The sequence below is a fragment of the Myiozetetes cayanensis genome, unplaced genomic scaffold (assembly GCF_022539395.1).
Source record: "Myiozetetes cayanensis isolate MyiCay16 unplaced genomic scaffold, myiCay2020 scf3, whole genome shotgun sequence".
Classification (NCBI taxonomy): domain Eukaryota; kingdom Metazoa; phylum Chordata; class Aves; order Passeriformes; family Tyrannidae; genus Myiozetetes; species Myiozetetes cayanensis.
In genome coordinates this window covers 3,141,625-3,152,508 of record NW_026087521.1, presented here as the reverse complement: position 1 = coordinate 3,152,508, position 10,884 = coordinate 3,141,625, and the positions used below count along the sequence as shown (strand labels likewise).

The following is a 10,884-nucleotide window of genomic DNA, read 5'->3' as shown; positions in this document are numbered from 1 at the left end:
GGTTTCCTACAGAAAATTCTGGCACCATCGCTGGCACTGAGAAATTTTTAAGTGCAATAGGTAGGAGTGCCCGTCCTGTGCCACAGGAGTAGGAGCTGTGTGCTGGAGTGATCTCTGTTACTGACTGCACTTTATGGGGCTGAAGGATGGGCAGATTTGGATCCTCTGTTTGCAGATATATTCCAGGATATAAGCTGTGAGAGTTGAGGGTATTCAGCCTGGAGAAGAGAAGGCTCCAGGGAGACTTCAGGGCCTCCTTCAGTACCTAAAGGGGCTCCGGGAGAGCTGGAAATGGTCTTTCGACAAGGGTATGGAATGACAGGATGTACTGGATTTGCGTGGCCAGGCTGTGGTAGTGGGGGGGGCTGCAAGGGCTGGCTTCTGTGAGAAGCTTCTGGAAGCTTCCCCCATGTGTGGTAGAGCCAATGCCAGCCAGCTGCAGGATGGATCCACTGCTGGCCAAGGCTGAGCCAATCAGGAATGACAGTAACACCTCAGGGATAGTGCATTTAAGGGGGGGGAAAAAAAAAGTTCCTGGGCAGATGTAATTGTGGCCAGAGTGAGAACATGTGAACAACAATGCAGACACCAAGGTCAGTGCAGAAGGAGGGGCAGGAGGTGCTCCAGACATTGGAGCTGAGGTTCCCCTGCAGCCCGTGGTGCAGCCCATGGTGAGGCAGCTGTGCACCTGCAGCCCATGGAAAAGCCCATGCTGCAGCAAGTGAATGCCTGAAGGAGGCTCTGAACCCATGGGAAACCCACGCTGACACTATTTGGAACAGTTGCTAAAAAAACTTTTCTGCAACTGTTAAAAAAAAAAGGAGAAAAAAAATAAAAAAAGAAGAGGTGATATATCAACATGGAATATCTCGAATATCTGTATCTGTATTCACAAGAGCTGGCTTATATATCCCCAAGCTAAGTGATCAACAGTTTGTGTTCTGCCTTCCTTACCTGTACTCTCTATTAATCACCATCTGTCTGATGCTCCAAAACTGCAGTTTTTCTGAACGCTTCCCATGTTTGAAACTGGAAGACACTAAGCAAAACCTTCTCCTCATTTTTTTCTTTTACTTTTTTTTTTCTCAAAAAGTAAGATAAGCTTCCCCTTGCTCTCAAATCTTTTTAGATATCTAAGATGCAGAGTTTACTAAGGCACTTGCAAAGGCACCAAGTGTTTGTGGGTAGTCTTAGTCATCAAATTCCACCTGCATATAAGCCAGCATGGAACAGACAGAGAAAAGTCACTTCTCCTAGCATTTACTTTCTGAGGAGGGGAGGCAGTGCAACCTGTTTACTTCCAGCTCAGAAATCACTGATTCAACCCTCTTGAGCTTCCAGGTTTATCTGTCATGTTTATATCACACAGTTTTGTTTTCTTTGGGTTTTGAGTCTTGCCTGGGGAAAAATGTTACCTCATATGACAGGAAAAAAAAAATTAAAAAAAAGGATATTTCTCTTTAAAACATCCAATCATTACAGATACATAAAGTGATGAACATGTCTGAAATGCACTCCTTTGTTTGGAGTCTTTCAGCCTCTCTTCCATGAGGTTGAAATCTGTCTTGCCTTCTGTAGGGGAAATGATTCTTCCCTTTTCTCCCTTCATCCTGTCTGCTGTGTTACTACAAGACATGCCCTTTCTTGGGTTAAATGTGCTCCTTAACTCACAGACAAACTGCTCAGGCTGGAAAATGACAACCAGCTCTGTCAGCCTTCCAGAAGAGCTGTCATCCTTTGTGGAATTGCTACATGGATGGTCAATGTGAATGGTCCTCTAGGTTTCTTCCACTAATATTTCACTGTCTGCAGTGTCTTGTAATCCTTTGGGATGGGGCAAGCTCTGGAAGAGACTGAGATCGTCTAAAGCAGATGGTTTTCTCCAGTATTTTCTGTTGTCTTAAAACGGCTTATCTGGGGGAAACGCAAATCTTTTAGGACTGGATCTCCCAACTCTTTTGTCAGGGCAAAGTAATAGCAGTCCGTGGGGAAATACAGGCTGGGAGAAGGGATGGAAACCTTCAGGTCTGGAGGACAGTGCATGGCTGCACTCCATCTACACAGCCTGGAGCTCAGTCAGGACTCCTCCTCCCTCGGGCCATGGAAGTGCTGGGAGGAAGCTGAACCTGCATTCCCAAGGTACTGCACTGCTGCTGAACGAGGTTGGCGTTTCCTGGACTTCTTGAGCATCTGATGTAAAACCCCTCAAATCCACGGGCACAGCAGAACCCTCCGTCTGGCACTTCAGACAGATCAGGCTGATCTTGAATGCTTTTCTCTCTTACTTCCCTTTCAGTAAATGAATCTGCCTCCTTGGAAGGTTCTTTGCATTAGGAAGCATTTTGAGGCTGTGAGTTTACAGTGAATCGCCAGTCAGCAGTTCCGTGGAAATAATTTCGAGTAAAATCGGACTTTGTTTGCTGAAATAGCTGCTGCTTTCAGAGGGAACCTGAATGTGACCTGGATTGTCCAAAGCAGCTCATGTTGTAGGGGCCTCTGAGTATGTCCTTAGAACAGATCTGATGTTTACATAGACATTGCTAACCATCTGTATAGTTTTTCCTGAGCTGCTCTTAAATGGAATTCCATCCACTAGGGAAAGATATACTTGAAAATGCAAAAGACTTCATATGTTTGGGGATTTTTGTTGCTGTTGGAGCTCCAGTATTTGCACAGTCGCTGTGTGAAAGCTGAGTGCATAAATCCCATTGGAGGGGAACCCACGCGATAACCAAGAGCACCAGTAAAAAAATAAATAGGGAAACTCTCCCATTGTGTAATTAGTCTGAATAGGTTTGCTGGTTCTTGTGTACCTGGAGTGTAACTTCACAGGATCCTATCCAGACACAGAGTAGATAAGCAGTTCCTCAGAAACTGAAGGTGTAGACTTATAAAACTTCTATAATAGGAAAGTTTGGCCTTTGTATCCAAAGGCTAAGTTGGTTAAACAAACATCTAATATTGACTTGATTTCTTAGTCTAACTGTGGGTGTGAAAATAGCACATGAAAATGGAGATATTTCCAGCTGTATCCTGGAATATGGCTGCAACATTACTTTCTTCTACTAATTCCTGGCAAGATAAAGGACTCAGATGAATGAAAGTAATATTTTCTTTCCTTTTGCTAGGTTACCATTTAACTGAAGACAGGAAATTCCCAGTGGGATATTGCCTGTGAGACTTGGAAGGGGCCCTCGCGTCTCTGAGCCTCATTTCCCAGGAAAAAGCCTGTCCCTTGCAGGGTGAGGTTAAGAGATGTGCACTCCCTCCGGATGGTCAGCTGGAGATCAGCTTGGCAGTGCCACAGACAGCACGTGCTTCCTGCAGAACCACACACAGTACACTGGCTGCCCCCTTGAAAGAGATCCAGCCACTCCTGTGTGTCCAACCCAGCAGATGGAGATGGCATCTGCCTTTGCCCAGGAGATGGCAAAGCTGCAATAAAGCAGTTCCCAGCCCGCCTTCCCCACGTGGCAGCCAGAGATGCTCCTGCATGGACCAAAGGAGTTTTTCCCAGCTGCTTTCCCAAGCAGAGGACAGACGATATCGGTGTCTGGATTTTCTCGTTTCCTTCTCTTTTGGAACAGCACGTGCCAACACGTAGTTCAGTCCATGGAATCTGAACCATTGGTGTTACTGGAAAAGGACTAAGCAAGCTGCATGGTCCAACACTTTGCAGTGCAGTGGGTTTAGCTCCCAGCATCTCCTCACAGCTCCTGGGCAAAATTGTTTTTCCTTCGTGTCTAAAATCCCAGTGACACACTGTGGAATAATGGATAGAGTTAAAAGGAGAATAAGGATTACAGAGGATACCCAGCTGCTGCTTCCCACGTGTAACACAGTCACAATGCCCCACAAAGGTTCCCCAAACACTAATAAGCACCTGTTATGGGGCAGAGGGGAGCAGTGTGAAGGCACTGCACCCTCCCTTTGGAAACATCCTGCAGGGAGGGGAACATGTGACACTTTGACCGTGCCCACCAAGAAGGATAGATAGGACAACTGCCCAGTTAAGTACTTATGACTAGAGTCACCCAAGCTCCACCTAAATCTAAAGAAATAATATGAAAGTAATTTGGAAACGGGGAGAAATTGGAGGAAGATTCCACCTCAGCTACTGGGGTTGGCTGACAGGCTGAACCTGTCATCCCTCTCCACTTTAGGGACGCCTATCAGGTGAGAAATTTATTCCATGTGAGCTGAGTGTTGCTTTCAGGACTAGAGCTTGGTTTTGCTCCATAATATGTAGGTAGATTGCTTTGTATTAGTGTTTGTGTTTTCTTTATTGAATTATTAGATTGCTTTAAGCACATTTTTGCAGTTAGACACTATCGCCAGAGACCTACAAACCTTATTAACCTGTCACAAATTGTATGAATAAAGAGTATTATTCTGTAAACTGTTAAACTGAGTCCTTTATAAGGTGCTGACAGATTGCTGGCAGCGCAATAACACGTCTGTGCTGGGATCTGGTTCCCTGTGCTCAGGTGTCCAGAGCCCCTGGGGAACCTGCCTGGCCTCTGGCTGATGGCCCAGATGGGTTTGGTGTTCCCCAGGATTCTGCAGCACATCAGCCCCACCAGGGCTCTCACACACCTCAGGGCACCTCAAGGGCCCAGGATACATCTGTTTATGGAGCTGAGCCAGGCCTGGATCTCTGGTGGTTGGGATCAGACACTCACTATATCTGGAGACACCTGCATGTTGCTGCCTGACTCTGCACCTCAACCCCACCCAGTGTTTCAGTGCAGCCCCCAAAGAGGCTGGTCCAGAGTGAGGAATGAGACCCTGTAGGATGATGAACAACAGCTGCTGAGCTGATAAGTTCAGGCTCAGGCTGGTACCTCTGGAAGTGACACAGCTTGTATGAGCTGTTTGCAGCCTGATCCACTTTGTTCATGCCCATTCCTTGGAGAAGTAACTGCAGTCTGATGGGGACACTTTAGTATATTTTATGTTACTCTCACAGTGGATTTGGACAACCCTACCCCTGCAAGGATGCTCTGGGTACTGTGACATCACTGGTGGTGGAAATTTCAGCAAGAAGCAACTTGCTGAAATTATAAGATGACCCTGCAATCCAGCACTGGAGCAAATGATTTTTATTGCAAACTACTCAGGAACTACAGGATCTGGCACACACTGACCTTTGGATTGACACACTGAATGCATTGATTAGAATGACTCCACTGAATACATGTCACAAAATCATTTAGCCATAAATCTGCAGAAAAGGTTTCAGAAGCAGAGCAGAGAATGAAGTTATCCAAGCAGTTTATTGCAGAAATTTATCTCTGACTGGTCAAGGCTTCCTCTATATCCGATGTCTGAGCCTGCCTATCTTCATAGCTTCTACAATTTGCGGGTTTTAAAAGCAAGCAAACAAAACCTCGTCCCAGGATCACAGAATCACTGAACTGTTGAGGTTTGGAGGGACCTCTCAAGATCTCCTAGTCCAGACCCTGCTCAAGCAGGGTCAGCTAGAGCAGGTTGTCCACGATCAGGTCCACTTGGGGTTTGAGCCTCTCCAGCAATGGAGACTCCACAACACCTGAGGTGGGCAACCTGAGCCACCCTAGTCCCACAGCCTTCCTCAGGAGGTGAGGGATGAGTCAGCAGCACACTCTCAGGGACAGCTGATGAGGAGAGGAAGGAACTAAGACCTGTATGTGGGCATGGAGCAAAAGGCAAACAAGGCCCTTGTGGTCTCAGTGAGAAGCTCTGATTTCCTTTGCAATGGGCTCACAACAAGAGAAGGACACAAACCTGTTGGAGTGGAGTCCAGAGGAGGCCACAGAGGTGCTCTGAGAGCTGGAGCACCTCTGCTCTGGAGACAGGGTGACAGAGTTGTGACTGTTCAGCTGGAAAAGGCTCCGCCCCGAGGAGAATATGGATCCCATTCCATTACCTAATGGGTCTCCGTGAGTTTTGGAGGGGGACTTTGAACAAGGGCATGGACTTACCGGAGAAGGGGATTTAAACTGACAGAAGGCAGGGTCAGACTACGTATTAGTAAGAAATTCTTCCTCATGAGAGTGGTGAGGCCCTGGCAAAGGTTGCCCAGAGAAGCTGTGGCTACCCCATCCCTGGAAGTGTTGAAGGCCAGGTTGGACATGGCTGTGAGCAAGCTGGTCTAGTGGAAGGTGTCCCTGCCATTTTGCAGTGGGGGTTTGGAACTGGATGATCTTTGAGATCCCTTCCAATTACAGCATTCTGTGACTCTGTGACATGTGGGAAAAGCCCCCAACCTGGGATGTGAGGCTTATGTACGGGGACAGTCCTCATGGAACAGAGAAACCGCTCCCCTGGTATACAGCTGGGCCAACATTTGCTCCAGTGCCCCCAGCTTGAGGACCCGGACGTTGTTCTGGTTGTTCTGGGCAATGGCTCCCCAAGCAATCATGGTGTTGTTTTTGGTCTTGCAGCAGGCACTGGCCCAGATGTGGCTGGGTACATTAACCCTGTTTTGGGAGATGTAGGAGGTCCCAGGCACAGCCCCCACAATGGCATAGGTGGTTTGACAGTCCTTGCTTTTCTTGGCCATTGTTTTCTGCTCATAGAGGTTCCAGGCGCCGTTGTTGAGTGCAGTGTCCTGGGGCACTATGTTGGTGAAGGTGAAGGTCGCGTTCCTGCCGTCCTGGGTGTTGTGATGGGCAGCAGGGCTCAAATGGCCACGGTCCAAATTGTTAAGGTGCAGGTAGTCTTGGTAGACAGCCTGGCTATCGCTGATGTCATCTTGGCTGACTGAGTAAGTTTCTCTGAGGGTCTTCTCTGTTTCCATATCGTCGGGCAAATTGTCACGGATCAGCTTGACAGGTAAGGAAGAGAAAAGAAAATGTGTTAGTATTGGGGATGGGAGTAATGGAGCAAGTCTCCCTGGAGCAGAAGTCTCTGAGTGTCAAGACTGAATTTCTTATTGCCTCATTCATTGTATGAAAATGTATAAATCTAGAGAAATCCTATAGCTGCCCCTCCTGAATGAACACAAGAGGTTTTAAGACAAAAGAAGCTCAGAATGTGACTTCTCTCCTTTTGACTTGTTGTCGTGGTTTTGCCTACCAGGCCATCCCTGGGGCTGAGGATGGTTTTGTCCAGGTGATTTCCGGACAAAAAAACCAATCAAAAAGTTCAGTGACGCCTTTGCTAATTACATCTTTAAGAAAACGGAAGAGAAGGTTGTTGCGCAGTTGAAAATTAGGAACAGTAGCCATGTAGAAGGGTAGCGGGCCCGAGGAGGGCCAAGGCTTCTCCTCCTCGGCTTGGGCCGGGGGGCAGGTGCAGTACTGAAGCCTCTCTTCTCTCTTGTGAGAGAGTGAAGAAAAAAAAAGGTTTAAAAGACGAACTGCTTAGACGAGAAACCGCTGCAGAAGAATTCCAGCCATGAGATAACAAGACTTTCAAGGTCAAAGCTGCAGTCGCAGGAGAGAGAAGAAAAGTTCGAAGGGGGGGAGAGCTGCTGTTTTTCTCCCTTTCACTCTCCCTCCCTTCAGCAGGGTAAAGACTGAAAAATAAAACCCTGCCACCTGTGAAAGTTTGTTGGGGTGAAGAGACCCCCCATGCGGCTCACAGAGGAGCTTGTGGATGCACCAGAGATTTGTGACTTTAACAGAGAAAGCCTTATGCTGGAGTAAAAGCGGCTCAGATGAGGCAGAGTCCTGTTAAAGACTTTGTGACCCTCGAAGGGATCGATGCTTATGCTGGAGCGAGACGGCTCAGATAAGCTTGGGATCTCAGTGAGAGATCCATGCTGCTGCTTGAAGATTTATGACCCTGACGGGTATTAGAACCTACGCTGGAACACAAAACGGTTCAGGTAGGGATGTTGGGATCCATGTGTGGGATCCGTGCTGCTGGTGCTAGAGAGAACCTACGCTGGAGCAGAAAATGGCTCAGGTGGGATATTGGGATCCGAGTAAGGGATCCAGACTAGACCCATGCCGAGAAGTCAATCAAGGACTGTTCTCCCATGGGGAGGGACCTCCATAGGGAAACAGGGGTGAACTCTTAAACCATTATCCCCTGTAACCCTGTGGAAGAAGATCCATAGTAAGCAAGTGTCCCCTTGCAAGTCTATGGAAGGAGACCCTTCAGGACCTGAGTAACCCCCAGCCTTCGGTTTTAGCCAAGGAGGGGGGTAGGCCCAGCCCTGGAGGCTGACATAGAGAAGAAGGAAAAAAGGTTCCAACTGCGACGAAAGTGCTGCAGAGTTACTAGAGAGAGAGAGAGAGAGCTGGAATTCTGAGAACAGAAAAGGACTGCTTCTCCTCCTTGGACTGATATAAAGGGAAGTGGGGGGAGAAATATCTTCTGTAAATACATAATACCTTTTACTTAAGTAGAATTGTTGTAAATATAATTCTTTAGTTTTAGTTTGTTAATAATAAATACTCATACTTTTTTTCAATTCAGTCTCTTTTTGTCTGCATAAACCTTCTCTCAACTGATAGTAATTGTATGTGGGGGTGTAAAAGTAAATTGAGCCAGGGCAAAACCACGACACTTGTGACCTTTGTGATCCAACCTGCAGCCTTTGCTGGGAGTGTGGTTGGATCTATGAGACTAGCACTTTCCACTCCTAGGTTTGATGAGAAACCTTCCCTGACATATTGGTTCCACTGTGTCCCGTCTCCACACCCCACATCTGTCCAGGGCTCTCCCCAGATCCTCCCACCCCCATTCTCTCATTCTCTGATTACATGTGTGGCTGCTACAGGTGTAGCACAATCCTAGAACACCAGTGTTTGTCCCTGTAACCCGAGACACAGGGAGATGTGTTGAGAAAACAGTCCTAGAGGTGAGGTTTCCCAGGGGGCTACAGGTCACTGAAAGGATGAAGATTTTTTTGACCCATCCTGAGAAATCAATGTACTGATAAAGGACCTCTGGAGAAAGTTACCAAAAATCAAAGAGTTTGCAGGTGGCCTGGCTCCATTGTTCAGGAGGAAGAGGGCCAGGTTGGATGGGGCTCTGAGCAACCAGGTCTAGTGGGAGGTGACCCTTCCCATGGCAAGAGGGTTGGAATGAGATGATCTTTGAGGTTCTTTCCAACACAAACCCCTCTATGATTCTAAGATTCTATGAAAAGTGAGAGGCTTTTATCCCTGCCCTAAATGTGGAGGCTGCAGTGGTGCAATATCCTATTAGTTGTTTGAATTCCAATGAGTACAAAGTGCAAATGTTTTTTTTTTTTAGAACTTCATCACCTTTCTGTTCATCTTTGGGGAAACATTTATTCTCCCTCTGGAACAGGGTACATGGCTTTCTTCTCTGGTTCATGAACACCTACATTCCATCATGCTACTCTGTCCTTAGCAACTACCTTAACTTCCTCTCTCTGTTCCATAATTTCCTTGGCCTATTTTGCTGGAGGTCTGAAGGACATTTGGGAGAGCTCTGTTGTTTGTGGAGATCTGTGTGTCTGGTGGATCCTTCTGAAGCAAGCCTGAGGCAACAGTGCTCAAGGGCAACTGCCCATGGATGGAGATCACCCCCTTCTGACTGGACTGACACTGATGCTCCTCACTTTTCACTGCCTAAAATATCCCTCAATAAATTCCTCAGTGTTCAACAAACCCTCTCATCACTCAGTGCCTGGCTCATCCCACCCAATTCTGAGTTTCTCCTCACTTCTCTCCTATCACTTACAAAGCCTATTTGACTCCTAACTGGGAGCAATTAAGCTCTGTCAAGGATGCAAAACAGCTCAGGGCAAAGTGGAGTTCCCAGCCCTGCAAGATTTTGCTCCCCCAAATTTAGCTGCTGTTGGATGACTTTTCCCCATCACTGGGTCTCCCACCACAGCAGGGCACAGAGAGGGAGGTCATTTGACTTTGGAGTGGAATGGGATGTAATTTAACTTCATGTTGCTCTCAGATCAGTGAAGAAAACGGGGCACCTTTGGGATAGGACTCCTCCTGCTGCTGATGTTTGAAATGCATCAGGTGCAGGTTTCTGAAGTGAGATGAGATGAATCCCATGCAGTGGGTCCATTTGCATGTGTATATATGGGGGTGGGAGGAAATAGAGCTGTTTGGTTAAATGCTGCAGTTCATCTTTTAGTGACAGGAGGGTGACATCTGTAAGAGACAACACTCACCTGGGGCTCCACCATCCATTCTGGTGTAACTCTCTTTGCACTTACAGGGTTGTAGATGTAAGCAGAGTACACAGGAATACGATTCTGTTTGTCATACAAGGTGGCAAAGAAACGCTGGTTTTGGAAGGTCTGGCAGATCCAGGCTCGAGTTCTCTGGCAGGAGGCCATTTGTTGCGATCATTTTCTGGTAGAAAAACTGATCACATATATTTGAAAGGGACTGCACCACCTCGCCGTGTCCCAGCCAGAGGCAGCTCGCCCAGACCTGCAGCAGCAGCAACCGCAGCATCGTGGGAGGATTTCAGGTGAAGGGCTCTTGCTTCCCTGGAAGGCAAATGCAGAGGGAAACTCAGCTTGGAGAGAGCTGACTGTAGGGATTTTTAGTGCTAATATAGAGGATATGCTGCAGCTGTGAGAACATAATCTTATGTTGCTCACATAGAGGATATGCTGCTTTGAGAACATAATCTTATGTTTCAATTGTGAAAACATGATTTGTAGTTCTGATGGCCTTCTGATGGTACCAGGATGTTAAAGATCTACCAAGAGAAACAGTAGCAAAACTAGATATGGAAAACAGGGTCTCAGTACCGGCTATCAGAGTGGGAAAGGACATAAAAAATGTTAAAGAAACAAAGCTAATAGACGAGTATTGTTAGAAAACAAAGACTGCTGCTTGATTCAAATAAATGGCATTCTCTGTTCATCACATTGAGGTGCTGAGTCGTCCGTGCTCGCATGAAAACCCCACAGCTGACCATGGCCTGAAGTCATCATCTAGTCCTTTT

General features: G+C 47.0%; 1 protein-coding gene across 1 annotated transcript in view; it reads right to left on the bottom strand.

Moving 5' to 3' along the window:
• Positions 1-5,118: 5,118 nt before the first annotated feature.
• Positions 5,119-10,884, bottom strand: part of LOC126644572 (endonuclease domain-containing 1 protein-like) — a 15,701-nt gene continuing 9,935 nt past the window's right edge. The window contains 3 exon segments of the mRNA XM_050324104.1: positions 5,119-6,808; positions 10,097-10,240; positions 10,242-10,420. Coding sequence (XP_050180061.1) covers positions 6,263-6,808; positions 10,097-10,240; positions 10,242-10,385 — 834 coding nt within the window. The 5' untranslated portion in view covers positions 10,386-10,420 and the 3' untranslated portion in view covers positions 5,119-6,262.